General features: G+C 42.2%; 1 protein-coding gene across 3 annotated transcripts in view; it reads left to right on the top strand.

Moving 5' to 3' along the window:
• Positions 1-6,297: 6,297 nt before the first annotated feature.
• The window catches only part of LOC140729774 (cadherin-related family member 5-like), a 152,742-nt gene continuing 136,250 nt past the window's right edge, over positions 6,298-22,789 (top strand). For 2 of the 3 annotated variants that reach the window (XM_073049978.1, XM_073049976.1), the window contains exons 1-2: positions 8,172-8,351; positions 15,251-15,301. In XM_073049978.1, coding sequence (XP_072906079.1) covers positions 8,256-8,351; positions 15,251-15,301 — 147 coding nt within the window. In that variant the 5' untranslated portion in view covers positions 8,172-8,255. Of the gene's footprint in view, positions 6,382-8,171; positions 8,352-15,250; positions 15,302-22,789 lie in introns of those variants that run through there. The other variant, XM_073049977.1, reaches the window with a different exon arrangement.

Genomic DNA, 22,789 nt, shown 5'->3' with positions numbered 1-22,789 from the left:
CTTTCTTGAGCTCCTTCCCACTAGCCTTATAATCTTCTAGATCTCTATCATTACCTGGCTTTTTGAACTTTTCATAAGCTCTCCTTTTCTTCTTGACTAGATTTACAACAGCCTTTGTACACCACAGTTCCTGTACCCTACCATCCTTTCCCAGTCTCATTGGAACGTACCTATGCAGAATGTCATGCAAATATTCCCTGAACATTTGCCACATTTCTGCCATACATTTCCCTGAGAACATCTGTTTCTAATTTATGCTTCCAATTTCCTACCTGATAGCCTCATATTTCCCCTTACTCCAATTAATCGCTTTCCTAACTTGTCTGTTCCTATCCCTCTCCAATGCTATGGTAAAGGAGATAGAATTGTGATCACTATCTCCAAAATGCTCTCCCACTGAGAGACCTGACACCTGACCATGTTCATTTCCCAATACCAGATCAAGTACAGCCTCTCTTCTGACAGGCTTATCTACATATTTTGTCAAGAAACCTTCTTGAACACACCTAACAAACTCCACCCAATCTAAACCCCTCATTTTAGGGACATGCCAATCGATATTTGGGAAATTAAAATCTCCCACCATAACAACTCTGTTATTATTACACCTTTCCAGAATCTGTCTCCCTATCTGCTCCTCGATGTCCCTGTTACTATTGGGTGATCTATAAAAAAAACCCAGTAGAGTTATTGACCCCTTCCTGTTCCTAACTTCCACCCACAGAGACACCGTAGACAATCCCTTCATAACTTCCTCCTTTTCTGCAGCCATGACACTATCTCTAATCAACAGTGCCACGCCCCCACCTCTTTTGCCTCCCTCCCTGTCCTTTCTGAAACATCTAAAGCCTGGCACTCAACGTAACCATTCCTGTCCCTGAGCCATCCAAGTCTCTGTAATGGCCACATCATAGCTCCAAGTACTGATCCATGCTCTAAGCTCATCCGATTTGTTCATAATACTCCTTGCATTAAAATAGACACATCTCAAACCATTGGTCTGAGTACATCCCTTCTCAATCACCTGCCTATCATCCCTCTCACACTGTCTCCAAGCTTTCTCTATTTGTGAACTAGCTGCCTCTTCCTCCGTCTCTTCAGTTCGGTTCCCACCCCCCAGCAATTCTAGTTTAAACTCTCCCCAGTTGCCTTAGCAAACCTCCCCACCAGTATATTGGTCCCCTTGGGATTCAAGTGCAACCCGTCCCTTTTGTGGAAAGTGTGGAGAGCTGTCAGGGGTTACAGCAGGATATCAATAGAATGCAAAACTAGGAGGAGAAGTGGCAGATGAAGTTCAACCCAGATAACCATATAACCATATAACCATATAACAATCACAGCACGGAAACAGGCCATTCCGGCCCTCCTAGTCCGTGCCGAACTCTTAATCTCACCTAGTCCCACCTACCCGCACTCAGCCCATAACCCTCCACTCCTTTCCTATCCATATACCTATCCAATTTTACCTTAAATGACACAACTGAACTGGCCTCTACTACTTCTACAGGAAGCTCATTCCACACAGCTATCACTCTCTGAGTAAAGAAATACCCCCTCGTGTTTCCCTTAAACTTTTGCCCCCTAACTCTCAAATCATGTCCTCTCGTTTGAATCTCCCCTACTCTCAATGGAAACAGCCTATTCACGTCAACTCTATCTATCCCTCTCAACATTTTAAATACCTCGATCAAATCCCCCCTCAACCTTCTACGCTCCAATGAATAGAGACCTAACTTGTTCAACCTTTCTCTGTAACTTAAGTGCTGAAACCCTGGTAACATCCTAGTAAATCGTCTCTGCACTCTCTCTAATTTATTGATATCTTTCCTATAATTCGGTGACCAGAACTGTACACAATATTCCAAATTTGGCCTTACCAATGCCTTGTACAATTTTAACATTACATCCCAACTTCTGTACTCAATGCTCTGATTTATAAAGGCCAGCGTTCCAAAAGCCTTCTTCACCACCCTATCTACATGAGACTCCACCTTCAGGGAACTATGCACTGTTATTCCTAGATCTCTCTGTTCCACTGCATTCCTCAATGCCCTACCATTTACCCTGTATGTTCTATTTGGATTATTCCTGCCAAAATGTAGAACCTCACACTTCTCAGCATTAAACTCCATCTGCCAACGTTCAGCCCATTCTTCTAACCGGCATAAATCTCCCTGCAAGCTTTGAAAACCCACCTCATTATCCACAACACCTCCTACCTTAGTATCATCAGCATACTTACTAATCCAATTTACCACCCCATCATCCAGATCATTTATGTATATTACAAACAACATTGGGCCCAAAACAGATCCCTGAGGCACCCCGCTAGTCACCGGCCTCCATCCCGATAAACAATTATCCACCACTACTCTCTGGCATCTCCCATCTAGCCACTGTTGAATCCATTTTATTACTCCAGCATTAATACCTAACGACTGAACCTTCTTAACTAACCTTCCATGTGGAACTTTGTCAAAGGCCTTGCTGAAGTCCATATAGACTACATCCACTGCCTTACCCTCGTCAACATTCCTCGTAACTACTTCAAAAAATTCAATAAGGTTTGTCAAACATGACCTTCCACGCACAAATCCATGCTGGCTACTCCTAATCAGATCCTGTCTATCCAGATAATTATAAATACTATCTCTAAGAATACTTTCCATTAATTTACCCACCACTGATATCAAACTGACAGGTCTATAATTGCCAGGCTTACTTCTAGATAAGTGTGAGGTGGTTCATTTTGGTAGGTCAAATATGATGGCAGAATATAGTATTAATGGTAAGACTCTTGGCAGTGTGGAGGATCAGAAAGATCTTGGGGTCTGAGTCAATAGGACACTCAAAACTGCTGCGCAGATTGACTCTGTGGTTAAGGCAGCGTATGGTGCATTGGCCTTCATCAACCATGGGATTGAGTTGAAGAGCTGAGAGGTAATGTTACAGCTGTATAAGAACCTGGTCAGCCCCACTTGGAGTGCTGCACTCATTTCTGGTCACCTCACTACAGGAAGAATGTGGAAACCATAGAAAGGGTGCAGAGGAGATTTACAAATATGTTGCCTGGATTGGGGAGCATACCTTATGAGAATAGGTCGAGTGAACTCGGCCTTTTCTCCTTGGAGTGACGGAGGATGAGAGGTGACCTGATAGAAGTGTACAAGATTATGAGAGGCATTGATCATGTAGATAGGCAGAGGCTTTTTCCCCAGGGCTGAAATAGTTAGCACGAAAGGGCACAGTTTTAAGGTGCTAGGAAGCAGCTACAGAGGAGATGTTAGTGGTAAGTTTTTAACACAGAGAGTGGTGAGTGCGTGGAATGGGCTGCTGGCAATGGTAGTGGAGGCAGATATGATAGGGTCATTTAAGAGACTCCTGGATAGGTACATGGAACTTAGAAAAATAGAGCTCATTTTGGTAACCCAAGGTAATTTCTAAAGTATGTACATGTTCGGCACAACACTTTTGCCAAAGAGCCTGTATTGTGCTGTAGTTTTTTGATCTTTTTATGTTTATATGAAAATCCAAGTACACTACATCCACTGCATCTCCTTTTTCTACCCTGCTTGTAATTTCCTCAAAAAATTGCAGTAGGTTAGTCAGGCAGAATTTTCCTTTCAGGAAACCATACGGGCTTTGGCCTATCTTGTCATGTGCCTCCAGGTACTCTGTAATCTAATCCCTAACAATCAATTCCAACAACTTCTCAACCACTGATGTCAGGCCGAAAGGTCTATAATTTCCTTTCTGCTGCCTCCCACCCTTCTTAAATAGCGGAGTAACATTTGCAATTTTCCAGTCATCCAGTACAATGCCAGAATCTAACAATTCTTGAAAGTTCATTAACAATGCCTCCGCAATCTCTCCAGCTACTTCCTTCAGAACCGGAGGGTGCATTCCATCAGGTCCAGGAGATTTATCCACCCTCAGACCATTAAGCTTCCTGAGCACCTTCTCAGTCGTAATTTTCACTGCACATACCTCAGTTCCCTGACACTCTTGAATGCCTGGTATACTGCAAATGTCTTCCACTGTGAAGACTGATGCAAAATAAGCATTCAGTTCCCCTGTCATCTCTGCATCTCTCAGTACAATATCTCCAGCGTCATTTTGTATTGGTCCTATATCTACCTTCAACTCTCTTTTACCTTTTATACACTTAAAAAAGCTTTTAGTATGTTAGACATAGAATCATACAGCACAATACAGGCCCTTCAGCCCATGATGCTGTGCCAAACATGTCCTTGCCTTAGAAATTACCTCAGATTACCTATAGCCCTCTGTTTTTCTCAGCTCCATGTACCTGTACAGGAGTCTCTTAGAAAACCCTGATGTATCTGCCTCCACCACCATCACCAGCAGCCCGTTCCATTAGGCTCTATAATGAGTCAACCTATAGCCAGGGAAGTGACGACCCCCTCCTGTTTGACTGTTTGAGGTAACTTATTTTCATTCTTTCTTACTTCTCTTCTGTTATTTGCATATCTGTGCACTAGTAATGTTACTGGGATATTGTAATTTCCTTTGGGATCAATGAAGTATCTATCTATCTGTCTATCTGTCTATCTGCCTGTCCTGATGCCTTCCCCATCATTCTGCAGGATTTTAAACAGGCCAGCTTGAAAATGTCTCTTAATAATTATTTCCAACAAATCACTTGTAGTAACAGAGGAACCAACATGCTGGACCACTGTTATACCAACATTCAAAATGCTTACTGTGCTATCATGCCCAGTTTGGAAAGTCTGATCACCTGGCTGTACTTCTACTCCCTGAGAAAAGTCAGAGACTGAAGACTGCAGCACCAACAGTGGGGAAGAAGAAGGCATGGACAAGGGAGGCACAGGAGTGCCAATAGGTCTGCTTTGAATTGGTGGACTGGACTGTATTCAGGGATTCATCTTTGGATCTGAATGAATATGTCACCAACTTCTTTAAAGCCTGCGTGGATGAGTGTGTGCTCTTGAGAACTGACTGTACTACCTATGGATAAATCAGGAGGATCACAGTCTGCTGTGAGGGAGATCTGTGGGATTCAGGTCTGGCGACCCAGGTCTGTAAAAAAGAACAGATATAACTTGTGGAGGGCTAGTTCAACAGCTAAGAAACAATTCTGATCAAATGTCATCTATAAATTTGCTGATGATACAACCATTGTTGGCGGAATCTCAGAGAGATATGCCAGCTACTGGAGTGGGCTGCAGCAACAACCTTGCACTTAGCATCAGTAAGACCAAAGAGCTGTTTGTGGACTTCAGGAAGGATACAATGAGGGAACATGAACCAATCCTCATAGAGGGATTGGAAGTGGAGAGAGTGAGAAATTTCAAGTCCCTGGGTGCAAACATCTCTGAGGACCTAACCTGGTCCCAACATATCGATGCAGCTATAAAGAAGGCAAGACAGCGGCTATATTTCATTAGGACTTTGGGGAGATTTGGTTTGTCATCTAAAACACTTGAACATTTCTACTGACACTGTGGAGAGCATTCTGACAGGCTACAGCACCTACTGGTGTGGAGGGAGGGGGTCTACTGCACAGGATCGAAGTAAGCTACAAAGAGTTGTTAAATTATTCAACACCAGCATCCAAGACTTTTGTAAGAAGTGGTACCTCAAAAAGGCAGTGTCCTTCGTTAAGGAACCCCCTCCCCACCCAGGACTTGCACTCCTCACATTGTTACCACAATGAACGCACACTCAGCAATTCAAAACAGCTTCTTCGCCCCTGCCATCGGATTTCTGAATGAACACTGCTTATTTCCTTTTATTTGCACTACTTATTCAATATAAGGATAATAAATTTCATGACGTATGCTGGTGATATTAAACCTGATTCTGTATGCAGTAATCATCTCTGAGTTTTGTGTTCTCCAGAGAGCCACGAAACACAGAAAGCAAGGAAGTCATTCAAAGCTCTCCACACACAACCAAACCTAACAAATCATGCCTAACAGCAACAAGAAAACACTGCAACATGATCATCAGGATCAGAATCAGATTTGATATCACTGGAATATGTTGTGAAACTTGTTAACATTGCAATTTGTTAACAGTATAATACAATACATGATAATATTTAAAAAACCTATGAATTACAGTAAGTATGTATATATGAAATGGTGTAAAAGCAGAAATAAAGAGTAGTGAGGTATTGTTCATGGGTTCAATGTCCATTCAGAAATCAGATGGCAAAAATGACAAGAGCATGAAATAATGAGATAAAAATGTAATTAAATGAGTGAAGTTATCCTGTTTTGTTCGAGAGCCTTATGGTTGAGAAGTAGTAGCTGCTGTTGGAGCTGGTGGTGTGAGTCCTGAGGTTCCTGTACCTTCTACCTGATGGCAGCAGAAGAAAGGAGCATGGCCTAGATGGTGAGGATCTCTAATAATGGATGCCGCTTCTCACGTAGATGTGCTCAATGATTGGGAGGGTTTTACCCATGATGTACTGGGCCAAATCCACTACCTTTTGTAAGATTTTCTGCTCAAAGGCATTGGTGTTCCCATACCAGGCCGAAATACTCTCCCCTGCCATCTGGCAAAAGGCACCGAAGCATTCGGGTTCTCACGACCAGACTATGTAACAGTTTCTTCCCCCAAGCTATCAGACTCCTCAATACCCAGAGCCTGGACTGACACCAACCTACTGCCCTCTATTGTCTTTATTGTGCTGCTTATTATTTAATGTAATGCCAGCACTGTTTTGTGCACTTTATGTAGTCCTGTGTAGGTCTGTAGTCTAGTGTAGTTTTTGTGTTGTTTTACGTAGTTTCAGTGCAGTTTCTGTATTGTTTCATGTGACACCATGGTCCTGAAAAATGTTGCCTCCTTTTTACTGTGTACTGTACCAGCAGTTATGGTTGAAATGACAATAAAAAGTGACTTGACTTGACTTGATACAGCCAGTCAGCACACTTTCCACCACACATTTGTAGAAGTTTGCCAAAGTTTTTGATGGCATGCCAAATCTTCCCAGACTCCTGAGGAAGTAGAGGCGCTATCGTGCTTTTTTCACAATTATACTTATATGATGGGTCTAGGACAGGACTTCTGAGATTGTAACATGCAGGAATTTAAAGTTTCTGACATTCTCCACCTCTGATCCTCTGGTGTGTACTGGCTCATGGACCTCTGGTTTCTCTCTCCTGAAGTCTACAGTCAGTTTCTTGGTCTTCTTGACATTGAGTGAGAGGCTGTTGTTATGACACCACTCAGCCACATTTTCAATCTCCCTCCTGTATGCTGATTCATCACCAGCTTTGATACAGCCCACAACCGTGGTGTCATCAGCTAACTTGTATATGGTGTTGGAGCTGTACTTAGCCACACGGTCATAGGTGTAAAGTGAGTAGGGTAGGTTATGACAAGACATAAAAATAAATAGTGTAAAAAGAGATCAAAGTAGTGAGGTAGTTCATGGGTTCATTGTCCATTCAGAAATTTGATGGTGGAAGGAAAGAAGCTTTTCTTGATCCATTGAGTGTGTGTCTCCAAGCTCCTGATGGGAGCAATGAGAAGAGGGCATGTCCTGGTTGACAGGGGTCCCCAACGATGGATTCCACCTTTTAGAGGAGTCGCCTTTTGAAGATGTCCTCGATGCTGGGGAGTCTAGTGTCTATGATGGATCTGAGTAAGTCAAAACCCTCTGCAGCTTTTCTGATTCAGTGAATTAGTCAACCCAGACCAGACGGTGATGCAACCAGTTCCTAAAGCATTAAGTGTGTGTCTTCAGGCTCCTGCACGTCCGCCCTCATGGTGGTAATGACCAAAGGTGGAATCCTGGCTAGTGATGGATACCACCGCCTTGAGGCATCACCTATCGAAACGACCTTGATAATTGGGGGGTTGTGCTCATGATGGATCTGACTGAGTCTACAGCCCTCTGCAGCTGTGGTGCTGAAAGGGAAGTGGAGGAGGTGAGGGTGGGGATGTGTATCTCAGATTCTGTAGGGAAGCTGGGGAGCTATGTCTCTCTGTGCAGATACTGCCCGGCCTCCTGGGCATTTGCTGGAATGTGGAGCCTGTAGGGGGGAAAGGGAGGAAGGTAGGAAGCCAGGGAGCTGTTTCTCTCTCCATGAATGCTACCTGACCTTTTAGCTATTTATGCAGATGTTGAGCAACTGCAGTGGAAGTGGTTTGTCTGACTGGAACTTGTTTCTGCTCCTTCAGAATGTTGTGTTCCTGAGTTACTGATTCAAGTGGAGGAGAATAACCCCCCGGACCAAGTGATCAGTAATATCACAATAATGGAACAGCCCATCTCCATCTTGCCACAGAACGGCACTGAGATAGTCCACGTGGTTGGAGACACATTGCAGTTATCAGGATCTCTGGATTTCGAGGTACATACCGAAAAGCAGTCAACGTAGACTCATGCCAGACAGTGAATAGGTTTGGTTGCGGTCTAGAGAGTCACAGGGAAATGAGAGGTGCATAGTGTCCACGTTGACAAGCACCTAAACTGATCTGGAGAGAAAAACTCTGAAAGAGACCTTCAGACAGTCCAGATGGTGAGGAGGGTGAGGCACCAGACCATGTGTTTCTGCGTTTGTGTGCCTACATGTGTTTCTGTGCATCTGTTGAAATGTGTTTGTGTATGTGCGTATCATTGTTTGTGATTCTGTATGTGTGTTTCTCTGTGAGCGTCTGTGTCTGTGTCTGCATGCATATGTCTGAGTTGCTATGTGTGTGTAAATATGTATGTGTGTGTGTGAGTCTGTGTGTGTGTGTATTTGTATGCGAGCCTGTGTGTGTGTGTTTGTATGTGAGTGTGTGTGTGAGTCTGTGTGTGTGTGTTTGTATGTGAGTCTGTGTGTGTGTGTGTGTTTGTATGTGAGTCTGTGTGTGTGTGAGTCTGTGTGTGTGAGTCTGTGTGTGTGTGTTTGTATGTGAGTGTGTGTGTGAGTCTGTGTGTGTGTGTGTGTTTGTATGTGAGTGTGTGTGTGAGTCTGTGTGTGTGTTTGTATGTGAGTCTGTGTGTGTGTTTGTATGTGAGTCTGTGTGTGTGTGTGTTTGTATGTGAGTGTGTGTGTGTGTTTGTGTGTCTGTCTGTCTGTCCATAAGACCATAAGACATAGGAGCAGAATTAGGCCATCTGACCCATTGACTCTGCTCCGCTATTCAGCTTTGGCTAATCCTTTTATTTTTCTCCTCTTCAGCCCCACTCCCCAGCCTTCTCCCTGTAACCTTTAATGCAGTGGCCAGTCAAGAACCAATCAATCTCTGTTTTAAATACACCCCATGTCCTGGCCTCCACAGCTGCCTGTGGTAAGAAATTCCACAGATTCACCACCCTCTGGCTAAAGAAATTTCTCCGCAGCTCTGTTTTAAATGGATGCCCTTCCACCCTGAGGCTGTATCATCTTGTCCCGGACTCCCCCACCATGAGAAACATCCTTTCCACATCTACTCTGTCTTGGCCTTTAAACATTCAAAAGGATTCAGTGAGAGCCCCCCCTCATCCTTCTAAGTTCCAATGTGTACAGACCCAGGGCTGTCAAGCATTCCTCGTATGATAACCCTTTCATTCCTGGAATCATCCTTGTGAATCTCCTCTGGACCCTTTCCAAAGTCAGCACATCTGTTCTTAGATAAGGAGTCCAACATTGTTCACAATTCTCAAGGTAAGGCCTCACCAGTGCCTTAAAAAACCTCAGCATCACATCCCCGCTCTTGTATTTTCGACCATTCGAGATGAATGCTAACATTGCATTTGCCTTCCTCACCACCGACTCAATCTGCAAATTAACCTTTAGGGTGTTCTGCACAAGGACTGCCAAGTCCCTCTGCATCTCAGATTTTTTTGGATTTTCTCCCTGTTTGGAAAATAGTCTGCACATTTATTTCTATTATCAAAATGTATGACCATGCATTTTCCAACATTATATTTCATTTGCCACTTTCTTGCCCATTCTCCTAATCTGTTTAAGTCCTTCTGCAGCCTACCTGCTTCCTCAACACTACCTGCCCCTCCACCAATCTCCGTATCATCTGCAAACAGCAACAAAGCCATCTGTTTCATCATCAAAATCATTTATATACAGCATAAAAAGAAGTGGTCCCAACACTGACCCCTGCGGAACACTACTAGTCACTGACAGCCATCCAGAAAATTATCCTTTTATTCCCACTCGCTGTCTCCTACCAATCAGCCAATGCTCTAACCATGTTAGTAACTTTCCTGTAATACCACGGGCTCTTAACTTGGTAAGCAGCCTCATGTGTGGCACCTTGTCAAAGGCCTTCTGAAAGTGACTACTAGACAGATATATGGAGGAATTTAAGGTGGGGGGTTATATGTGAGGCAGGGTTTGAGGGTCAGCACAACATTGTGGGCGGAAGGGCCTGTAATGTGCTGTACTATTCTATAAAGTCCAAACATACAACATCCACTGCATCCCTTTTATCTATCCTGCTTGTAATCTCCTCAAAAAATTCCAACAGGTTCATCACACAAGATTTTTTCTGATAGAAAACTATGCTGACTTTGTCCTATCTTGTCCTATGCCACCAAGTACTCCATAACCTCATTATTGACAATTGATTCTAACACTTTCCCAACCACTGAGGTCAGGCTAACTGGTCTATAATTTCCTTTCTGCTGCCTTCCTCCTTTCTTAAAGAGTGAAGAGACATTTGCAATTTTCCAGTCCTCCGGAACCATGCCAGAGTCCAATGATTTTTGAAAGAGCATTACTAATGCCTCCACAATCTCTATCCCTGCCTCTTTCAGAACCCTAGGGTGCAGTTCATTTGGTCCGGGTGACATATGTACCCTTATTCTTTCAGCTTTTTGAGCACCTTCTCCCTTATAATAGTAACTGCACTCACTTCTCTTTCCTCACACCTCTCAACATGCTAGTGTCTTCCTCAGTGAAGACTGACACAAAATACTTATTTGGTTCATCTGCCATCTCCTTGCTTCCCATTACTATTTCTCCAGCCTCATTTTCTAGCGGTCCTATATCCACTCTCATCTCTCTTTTATTTTTTATATACTTGAAAAAGTTTTTTCTATCCACCTTGATATTGTTTGCTAGCTTGCTTTCATATTTCATTTTTTCCCTCCTAATGATTCCTTTAGTTGCTTTCGGTTGGTTTTTGAAAGCTTCCCAATCCTCTGCCTTCCCACTAATTTTTGCTTTGTTGTATGCTGTAATTACATTAACTTTGACTTCCTTTGTCAGCCATGGTTGTAGTACTTTGGCATTTGAGTATTCCTTTGGTTTTGGAATACATCTATCCTGCACCTTCCTTATTTTTCTCAGAAACTCAAGCCATTGTTGCTCTGTTGTCATCCCTGTCAGCATCTCGTTCCAATTTACTTTGGCCAGCTCCTCTCTCATACCACTGTAATTTCCTTTATTCTCCTGAAATACTGCCACACCAGACTCTGCTTTCTCCCCATCAGATCTCAAGTTGAACTCAATTATATTGTGATCATTGTCTCCCAAAGGTTCCTTTACCTTAAGCTCCCTAATCAACTCCAGTTCATTACATAACACCCACTCCAGTATAATTGATCCCCTAGTAGGCCCAATGTTAAACTGCTCTAAAGAGCCATTTCATAGGCATTCAACAAACTCACTGTCTTGAGATTCATTACAAACCTGATTCTTCCAATCGACCTGCATGTTAAAATCTCCCATGACCATCATGATATTACCCTTTTGACATGCCTTTTCTATTTCCTATTGTGAACTGTAGTCCACATTCCAGTTACTGTTCGGAGGCCTGTATACAACTGTCGTTTACCCTTGCAGTTTCTCAACTCAACCTATAAGAATCCAACATCTTCTGTCCTTTGTCACATCTTTCCACTGATTTGATGCCATTCAGAGCCATGCCACCTCCTCTGCCTACCCTCCTATCCCTCGGATACAATGTGTAACCTTGGACACTCAGCTCCCAACTACAACCATCCTTCAGCCATAATTCAGAGATGGCCACGTCATACCCAACAATCTGATGACACAAAGTTTGGGAGTGATGTGGATAGTGTGGAGGGCTGTCAGAGGTTACAGTGGGACATCGATAGGATGCAAAACTGGGCTGAGAAGTGGCAGATGGAGTTCAACTCAGATAAGTTTGAGATGGTTCGTTTTGGTAGGTCAAATATGATGGCAGTATATAGTATTAATAGTAAGACTCTTGGGCAGTGTGGAGGATCAGAGGGATCTTGGGGTCCGAGTCCATAGGATACTCAAAGCTGCTACACAGGTTGACTCTATGGTTAAGAAAGCATACAGTGCATTGGCCTTCATCAATCATGGGACTGAGTTTAGGTAATGTTGAGGTAATGTTGCAGCTATATAGGACCCTGGTCAAACCCCACTTGGAGTACTGTGCTCAGTTCTGGTCGCTTCACCACAGGAAGGATGTGGAAACCATAGAAAGGGTGCAGAGGAGATTTACAAGGATGTTTCCTGGATTGGGGAGCATGCCTTATGAGAATAGACTGAGTGAACTCAGCCTTTTCTCCTTGGAGTGACGGAGGATGAGAGGTGACCTGATAGAGGTGTATAAGATGATAAGAGGCATTGATCATGTGGATAGTCAGAGGCTTTTTCCCAGGGCTGAAATGGCTAACATGAGAGGGCACAGTTTTAAGGTGCTTGGAAGAAGGTACAGAGGAGATGTCAGGAGTAAGCTTTTTACACAGAGAGTGGTGAGTGCGTGGAATGGGCTGCTGGCAATGGTAGTGGAGGCAGATACGATAGGGTCTTTTAAGAGACTCCTGGACAGGTACATGGAGCTTAGAAAAATAGAGGGCTGTGGGCAACCCTAGGTAATTTCTGAAGTAAGTACATGTTCAGCACAACATTGTGGGCCGAAGGGCCTGTATTGTGCTGTAGGTTTTCTATGTTCTATGTTCTAATCTGTAAAAGTGCAACAAGGTCATCCACCTTATTTCTTATACTCTGTGTGTTGAGGTACAACAGTGAGTACTGTATTTGCTACCCTTTTTGATTCTGCATCCCTAATGCACTGATACTCACCCTGCTGGCTGCAGTTCTGTCCTGTCATCTGCCTGCCCTTACTGACTGTCTGACTGCACGTTATCTTTGTTTTTTTACCATCTGTCCTATCCTGAATCCCTTCACTCCAGTTCCAATCCCCCTGCTAAATTACTTTAAATCTTCTCCAACAGTTCTACCAAGCCTGTCCTCAAGGATATTGGTCCCCCTCGGGTTCAGGTGCAAGCCATCCCTTTTGTACAGGTCATACCTCCCCCAGAAGAGATCCCAGTGATCCAAGAACCTGAAGCCCTGCTCCTGCACCAGCTTCTCAGTCATGCGTTTATCTGCCAAATCATCCTGTTTCTACGCTCACTGACGTGTGGCACAAGCAGCAATCCAGAAATTACTGCCCAGGAGATTCTGCTTCTCAGCTTTCTATCTAGTTCTCTAAATTCTCTTTCTGGACCACTTTGCTTTTCCTTCGAATGTCATTGGTACTAATATGTACCAAAACATTTGGCTGCTCCCCCACCCTCTCCAAAATGTTCTGGATTCGATCTGAGACATCCCTGACCCTGGCAATTGGGAGGCAACACACCATCCGGGAGTCCTGTTCACGTCCATTGAACCTCTTGCCTGTTCCTCTGATTATTGAGTCCCCTATCACTACCAGTCCCCTCTTCTCTCTCTTTCCCTTCTGCACCACAGACCCATGGTGACTACTTCCCTGTAACTCCAATCAATAATCTCCTCAGTCTCCTGTACAAACCGAAGGTCATCCATCTGCTGCTCCGGATCCTTAAAACAGTCTTCAAGGAGCTGCAGCTGAATGCTCTTCAGTTCCCTGAGAGACTCTGGGAAACTTATCAGAACCTTACCCGGACAACTTACCCAGAGCAAACAACTCTTTCAAGACGAAGCCTCCTTCGAGACAAAGCCTGACCCTCCCACTCTCACCACCGGCCCACTCCCAACAATGGCCACTCCGCTTGTCCCCTCTGTACTTTTATTACTCCTCTCTGCGCTGCTCCCACTGACCTATGAGAAACTTCCTCACCATGTGCTGCTCCCACCGCTGATTGTGCTGGTGGAATGACGCCAAATACCCGCAAAGCTCTCCAAATAATGGCCGCTCCGCTTGTCCCCTCTGTACTTTTATTACTCCTCTCTGCGCTGCTCCCGCTGACTTATTGGGCTGCTGGAATGACACAGAACACCCGTGAAGCTCTCCTTTTAAATGACCGCCGCTGACCTGCGAGTAATCTCCTCACTGTGTACTGCTCCCATTGCTAACTGGGGAGTGGGGGGGGGGGGGGGTGTGTGTGTGTATGATGTATAACTGTGAATCTGTATGTATCCATGCAACACACACAAAACGCTAGATGAACTCAGCAGATCAGGCAGCATCGATGGACGAGAGTTTGAGCTTCAACCCTTCATCAGGATTCCAGCATCTTGTGTTCATGAATGAGTGTGTGTGTCTGAAAATTTGTTACCTATGTGTGATGTGTGCCTGCATGTCTGTGCATGCATGTGTGTATATCTGTACATGTGTGTATATCTGTACATGTGTGTATATCTGTACATGTGTGTATATCTGTGCATGTGTGTATATCTGTACATGTGTGTATATCTGTGCATGTGTGTATATCTGTACATGTGTGTATATCTGTACATGTGTGTATATCTGTGCATGTGTGTATATCTGTACATGTGTGTATATCTGTGCATGTGTGTATATCTGTACATGTGTGTATATCTGTGCATGTGTGTATATCTGTACATGTGTGTATATCTGTGTATGCATGTGTGTACATATTTGTGCATGTTTGTGTGTATATCTGTGATTACATGTGTATATATATGCATGCATGTGAGTATATCTGTGCATGTGTGTATATCTGTGCATGCGTGTGTGTCTGTGCATGCATGTGTGTACATATGTTCATGCATAATATATCAGCAGAGAGTTGCATATTCATATCTCACTAATTTGAGAGGTGGGTGTGGCTGCTGTTGTGGGTAGTGTGCAGTGAAGCACACACCTCGAGCTGTGTAAGATGTACTTTACTGTAGTTAGCAATTAAGACTATGGTTAGAACTAGTTTAATGTGGTTAGCCACTACAGTTAACTGTGGTTAACCTGGCTAATGGCAGTGAGCTCTTGTTTACTGTGGTTAGCCATGGTTAGCCCTGGATAACTGTGGTTAGCTGTGGTGTAGGTTTGTGACTGACGTTTATTGTTATCTCTGATCTGCTCTCCTGCATCTAATCTTCTCCAGGCGATGAAAAGTCCAGTGATCACCATCACACTGCAGTGCGGCCCAGACAAGGTACAGTAAGCTCTGTTCTTGGTCACTGACCATCTAATTCCAAACCAGAGGTTGTCATGATGACATGAGCGTCGATATGCGCTATTGGTTGGGCTGCAGACATGAACACCACGGAGGAACAGTAGAGTGTTACTCAGTGGTGTGGATTCAAATGATGGGCAACACGTGTCTGGGTTAGGGGGCAGAGCTGGAGGTTATAAAACATAGAGGGCTTGGGACACAGACACACATCCTGGGGTAGGGAGCAGAGCTGGAAGGTTATCGAATAGAACAGTGCAGGTTACAATGCTATGCTAAACTTTTAACCTCCTCCAATATCAATCCAACTCTTTCCTCCTGCATAGCCTTCCATTTTTCTGACATCCATGTGCCTATCCCTAATGTATCTGCCTCAACTGCTCCAGCAAAGCATTCCACACACTCACCACTCACGCTGTAAAAAACATAGCTCTAACATGCCCCCCATTCCTCCAATCAACTTAATATTATATCCCTCATATTAGCCATTTCCACCCTGGGAAAAGGTTTCTAATTGTCCACTCGATCTATGCCTCGTATCACCTTGTACATCTCCATCAAGTCATCTCTCGTACTTCTTCTCCCCAAAGAGAAAAACTTTCATCATAAAACATGCTCATTAATTCAGACAGCATCCTCGTAAATCTCCTCTGCACCCTCTCTAAAACTTCCACCTCCTTCCTGTAATGAGGTGACTGGAACTGAAAACATGTTATGCTGTACCTTGAGTGAAAACAAGAGATTCAAGCCTGTTGTGCTCGATATTAAGGGAGAGTGCAGAGTGCACACCAGCATGTAGCATGCAGGATATTGAACTGAACTTTATTAATAACCCCGCTTGAACAGTGTGTGAACTCCTCCCATGTAGGAGTGCTAACTCAATGGCACAGGAATAACAATGTTAACTACCACTACGTCTCCCCTTCTTGGAAAACAAGAAAAGCCAGGTACGTACTCCTTGTCCATACAACTGCATTGAAATTCTAGTCACTGAAAGTCAGCGACTCAGCCCACTTCACCCATAGTATGTAACTTGTGCTCCTTACTTAAAAACCATTATAACTCTCTTTCTCTTTGATTTTTAATGCTCTCTCTTCGTTTTCATTCCTTTTCACCATTTCCTCTTTTTAAGAACAGTCTCATTTTGTGAAATGTTTTCAAAGTTAAAACTCTTTTTAAAAAAGCACTGAATCTAATGGAGGTCAGGGTAGACTACCTGAACACTCGGCAAAGTGAGAGGATTATTCTGCCTCTTTCATCACTTGCCCTAAGCCATCAGGCTATGGAGTATATCTCTGTGGTGGAACAGATAAACAACCCGATCCGATGTAGGTTCCTGGAAGTGTTGGAGCGAATGGAGATTTGTGATCAAGCGTGTCCACCTCGGGTAAGTGGTCCTCGTCATAAGAATCAGGCCACTCTATTTCTTCCTCTAACCTTTGTGGACTTTGAAGACACATGAACACGTCTGTTCCACCTGATTTCACCTCGAGATGTTCTGTGACAAATGATCGTGGTGCATGCTGCCCGACTATTTTTCCTTTGGTGAACTGGTCTGAAACTCAAACAGCTTCACCGCTCCTGAGCGGCGATAAAGATTTTGCTCTGTGTCTGAGACTGTGTATCCTCTTCGTCTTTTCATATGTGTTGTCTCAAAATTTCTCACTTTGTCTAAGTCTGGTCAGTGACATTGGAGAAGGGAAAGAAGACAAGCCTGTTCTTTTTTTTGTAATTTATTTTTTATTGAACTTCATCATCAAACAAATATTTCCATAAGATGTATTTCAGATATTGTACTTATATATAATATATTCGTCCTGACAAAGGGTCTCGGCCCGAAACGTCGACAGTGCTTCTCCTTATAGATGCTGCCTGGCCTGCTGTGTTCCACCAGCATTTTGTGTGTGTTGCTTGAATTTCCAGCATCTGCTGATTTCCTCGTGTTTGCTATGAGGTGTTGTGTAGTTAAACCATTTTTCCCAGTATATATCAAATTGTTCTAACTCATGATTAACAGATGCTGTTATCTTCTTCATTTTTATCTTTCCATCCATGCATTTAAGGTTGGGCTCTCCTGTGATAACCATTTCCTAGTAACAGTCTTTTTACCAGCCACCAGCAGTATATTCATTAAATATTTATCTCTTTTCAACTATTCTTGAGGTATATACCCAAAATATATGGTCTTACTTTCTATGGATATTTCACATTTAAAGATGTCTTGTAGGGCATTGTGTATCCCACTCCAATAGTCTTTGATAATGGGGCATTCCCAAAAAATATGATAATGGTTTGTATTTTGATTTCCACAATTTCTCCAGCAAACAGGGAGGTTACTATCATAATGGGATTTCTGAGAGGGTGTAATAAAATATCTTATCAAGTTTTTCCATCCAAACTCCCTCCATTTCTGTGAACTGGTACACTTCCATTGATACTTCCATATTGTTGGCCATTCTTCCTCAGATATAATTATCCCTCCTTCTTTCTCCCATTTTGTTTTAATGTGTGAAGTCGAATCTGTTTTAAGATTTGACAAACCCTTATACATGCTTGAAATGATTCTACTACCGTTATCTGAATTATATGCTTTTCTAAATAGCTCTATCAAACATGTACTTGCCTTGGTTACATTTTTAACTGTCCTATTAACATATTGTCACATCTGTAAATACCAATAAAAGTCTTGTTTCCCTAATAAGTGTTGCTCTTTAAGCATTTCAAAACTGAACAGTGTTCCTTCCTTCATTATATTGCAAAGAACTGTTATTCCTTTAGCTGTCCAGTCCTTAAATCTAGCATCCAGTTTATTTGGTGTAAAATCCGAGTCATATGCACATCATTTAAGAATTGTAATATCTCCCTCTAGTTTATATTCTTCTAGAATAGTTTTCCATACTTTAAGAGTCCATTTCACCCATGGGTTATCAATAGTATTTATGTAGCTTTGTAGGTTGTTATCAGCCAAAATTGCCTGGATGGGGATGGGAAGTATCCCTTCCTCAATGTTTTTCCATTGAGTGTCATATGATGGGTTGCACAAACATATCACAGCTCTCAACTGTGCTGCAAAATAATAATCTCTAAGAGAAGGTAGGCCCCATCCCCCCTTTTCCTTGGCTAATTCCAAAGTTTTGAGACGAACTCTAGGCCATTTACCTTGCCAAATATATCTTGATAACATTTTGTTCCATTCATTGAATTGATTTTGATTAATCTCTATTGGTAGAGTCTGAAAGAGATATAATAGTCTGGGCAGTATATTCAGTTTAATAGATTCAATCCTTGAACTGAGACTAAGAAAAGGAATTAAGTTCCATCTTGTTATATCTTCCTTAGTTTTTTATATATAGGCTGATAATTGCATTCTGATAATTTTGCAAAATCTTTTGGCATAATGATGCCCAAATATTTGAAAGACTCTGTTTGCCATGCCCAGGGATATCTACTTTCAATTTCTCTTGGTGGGCTATAGTAATATGAGAGTAACTGGGTTTTATCTATGTTGATCTTGTATCCTGATAATTGACCATATTGTTCAAAGAATTGCATCAATTTAGGTAAAGAGTATGTTGGTTGCCCTAGATAGATCAAAATGTCATCCACGTAACAAGCCAATTTATGCTCTGTCCCTTTAATAGTAATTCCCGATATCTTAATTTTGTCTGATGTATTGAGCTAATGGTTCTAGATATAATGCGAAGAGTAACGGTGACCATGCACAACCCTGTCTCATGCCCCTTTCTATGGTAAAACTATTTGATAAATATCCATTGATTTTAATCCTAGCAGTATGGTTGTCATATAGTGTCTGTATAGTTTTAATAATTGTATTATGGAAACTAAATCTATGTAAAACTCGGTAAAGAAAATTTGAATTGACTGAATCAAATGCCTTTTCAGCATCCACACTTACCACTATTGCTTCGATTTTATTTTTTTGTATATGATCCATAATGTGAAATGTCCTTCGTATATTGTCTTGTGTTTGGCATTGTTGTATAAAACCTGTCTGATCGTTATGTATCAGTATGGGTAGAAACTCTTCTAATCGTTTGGCCATGATGGAGGTAAATAATCTATAATCTACATTAAGAACAGATATTGGTCTAAATTACCCACATTCCATTTTATCCTTGCCTTCTTTCGGTATAGCTGAGATTACCACTCTGCCATATACCCATCTGATCCTGGTGACTTGCTTAATTTAAGCCTACTAATTGCAGCTTTTAGTTCAACTTCAGTTATGTCAGCAGTCATCGTTCTATTTTGTTCTTCGCTTAAAGTGGGTAACTCTAGAGAATTCAGAAAGGTGTCAATTTGGGTTATGTTTCCCCCTGGAACTTTGGAATATAGAGTTTTGTAAAACACTTCAAAAGCTTCTTTAATTTCACTTAGCTTTTTTTTTATCATTTTTGTTCTTGGATCCCTAATTCTATGAATTGTATTTTCTACTATCATTTTTTTTCAGTTTCCATGCTAGTATTTTCATAGACTTTGATCCACTTTCATAATGTCTCTGTTTCAGAAACATTACATTTTTCCTGATTTCTTGCGTAGCCAAACTATTAATTTCATTCTTTTTTAAAAAATTTCCTCTAATGTATCCTGTGTCAAGTTCAATTTGTGTTTTTTTCTAGTTCCTTCAGCCTATTTTGTAATTCCCCTAATGTTTTATTCCTTATTTTTTCTTATATGAAGATATCGCTATAATTTTCCCTCTTAAAACAGCCTTCAGAGTATCCCATAGAATGGGAGGTGAAACCTCTCCATTGTCATTGAATTTTAAGTAAAGACCAATTTCTTTTTTAATTTGCTCCTTAAAGTAGGGATCATTGAGTAGACTTGAATTTAGTTTCCAAATAGTATTTTTTGGTTGTAGGTCAAAATCAACAGATAAATATATAGGTGCATGGTCACTTACATCTATTGTCCCTATTCCACAGGTGCTTATTTTGTCTTTGTCTTTTCCAAATGTTATGAAATAGTCTATTCTTGTATATACAGAATGGTGGGCAGAATAATAAGTGTAATCCCTTCTGCTGGGGAAAAGGTCCCTTCATATATCAATTAGATCAACATCCTCAAAAAGTGTATTAACTTTCTTATGTAAGGATTTTGTTTCATAGGTTTTTCCATTGGAAGAGTCTAACTTTGGTTGTAATTGTAAATCTAAGTCTCCCCCACATATCAGGAGACCTTCTGTTTCCGCTACCATAACATTAGTAATTTTCAAAAGGAAACTAATATCACTTCCTGAGGGTGCATATATATTCAATAGAGTAACTGAATTTCCATCTATATTTCCCCTTAGTAGAATATATCTGCCCTCCTTATCTCCCATTTCAAATAATTTTTCAAAATTTAGCTTGCTTGAGATAAGAATAGCAACTCCTTTCCTATGTCCTGATTTATATGAGGAGAAAAACAAATTAGTGAAGCCCATTCTCTTCAGTTTACCATACTCATTATCACTTAAGTGAGTTTCCTGTAAATATACTACATGGGCTTGTTCTTTTTTCATTTTGGATAGAATTTTACTGCATTTGATTGGATTTAATAGCCCAATGGCATTAAAAGAAACAAAAGAAGCAGTAGTAATAGGGGACTCGATAGTTAGGGGGTCAGATAGGTGATTCTGTGGACGCAGTCAGGAGACCCGGATGGTAGTTTGCCTCCCGGGTGCCAGGGTCCGGGATGTTCCTGCTCGCGTCCAAGATATCCTGAAGTGGGAGGGTGAGGAGCCAGAGGTCGTGGTACATATTGGTACCAATGACATAGGTAGGATAAAGGAAGAGGTCCTGAAAGGAGAATTTAGGGAGTTAGGAAGGGAGTTGAGAAGAAGGACTGCAAAGGTAGTAATCTCGGGACAGTGAAAGTAGGAATGGAATGAGTTGGAGGATAAATGTGTGTCTGAGGGATTGGAGCAGGGGACAGGGATTCAAGTTTCTGGATCATTGGGACCTCTTTTGGGGCAGGTGTGACCTGTACAAAAAGGACAAATTGCACTTGAATCCAAGGGGCACCAATATCCTGGTGGGGAGATTTGCTAAGGCTGCTGGGGAGACTTTAAACGAGAATGGTTGGGAGGTGGGAATCAAATTGAAGAGACTAGGAGAGAGGAGGTTAGTTCACAAATAGAGAAAGCTAGTAGACAGTGTGTGAGGGAGGATAGGCAGGTGATAGAGAAGGGGAGCGCTCAGACCAAAGATGTAGGGGAGAAGGAAGGAAAAGATAATAAAGTTGTTTGCACCGTTAGGGATAAACAGAGAGTAAGAGGTGGAGAGTTTCTTAAATGTATCTCTTTTAATTCTAGGAGCATTGTAAGAAAGGTGGATGAGCTTAGAGCATGGATTGATACCTGGAAATATGATGATGTAGCTATTAGTGAAATATGGTTGCAGGAGGGGTGTGATTGGCAACTAAATATTCATGGATTTCATTGCTTCAAGTGTGGTAGAATCGGAGGGACAAGAGGGGGAGGTGTTGCATTGCTTGTGTCACGTACCCCATGACCGGGTTAAAGAACCAGCAGAAATGGAAAATACATTACAGTTTGATATTGCTATAAACTAATAGTGTTTATTAGTAAACTACACAATACAGTACGATAAATGCAAATATATCAAACAGGTTAGCAATGATATATATATATACATAAGTGTGGAAATAGGAATAAAACTAGGCTCTTTCAAACCCAGGGGTAAATGGGTACAGTTTTACGATGATAAAGAGAGTTCAGTTCAGATCAAGGTAATTAGTTGAGTAACATTGGAGAGAGAGAGAGGTGAGAGGTGAGCTGATGCCGTTGATCTTCCCGTTGTCTTCCGAAATCCTGTTGTAATCACCAACTATGACCATAACACGTACGACCATTCTTCAGTGGTGGAACTATCACCCAGGCAAGGATGGACACACAAATAATTCCCCACTGGTTGCACCTTTTCACACTGTGAGCCACTGATCGATCCTCCAAAAACCCCACCTTATTGTGGGTGCAACAAAGCTCGTTCAGTGTCCAAACCTGTGTGTCTCGTGGTGTGTCTCCCTGTGTAACAGTGGACCTGGTTTTTATCTCCACATGTTGGACACCAGCTGTCCATCAACCTGCTCCGTTCTCCTCTCTCTGCAGGAACTTTTACAAGCAGGCAAGTGTCCTTGAAAAGGTAAACAACTTTCAGAGAAACCATAACATCAATCTTTTGAGCAGTTTCTGTCTCTCTCTCTCTCTCTCTCTCTCTCTCTCATTGCGCTGGACTCCTCCCTCTCTCTCTCTTAATAGCAGCACAGTTCATAGGGTCAATTCTGGACCCCATTCCAAACTAAGGTTGCCTTTGACACTTGTCAGAGAAAATATTACAGCAGTGCTTTGGCAGGATAGATTAGGGGGCTCATCTAGGGAGTCTATTTGGGTGGAATTGAGGAATGGGAAAGGTGTAGTAACACTTACAGAGGTGTATTATAGACCAC

Source organism: Hemitrygon akajei, chromosome 6, assembly GCF_048418815.1.
Source record: "Hemitrygon akajei chromosome 6, sHemAka1.3, whole genome shotgun sequence".
NCBI classification, from domain to species: Eukaryota; Metazoa; Chordata; class Chondrichthyes; order Myliobatiformes; family Dasyatidae; genus Hemitrygon; species Hemitrygon akajei.
This window is presented reverse-complemented; position numbering and strand designations above follow the sequence as displayed.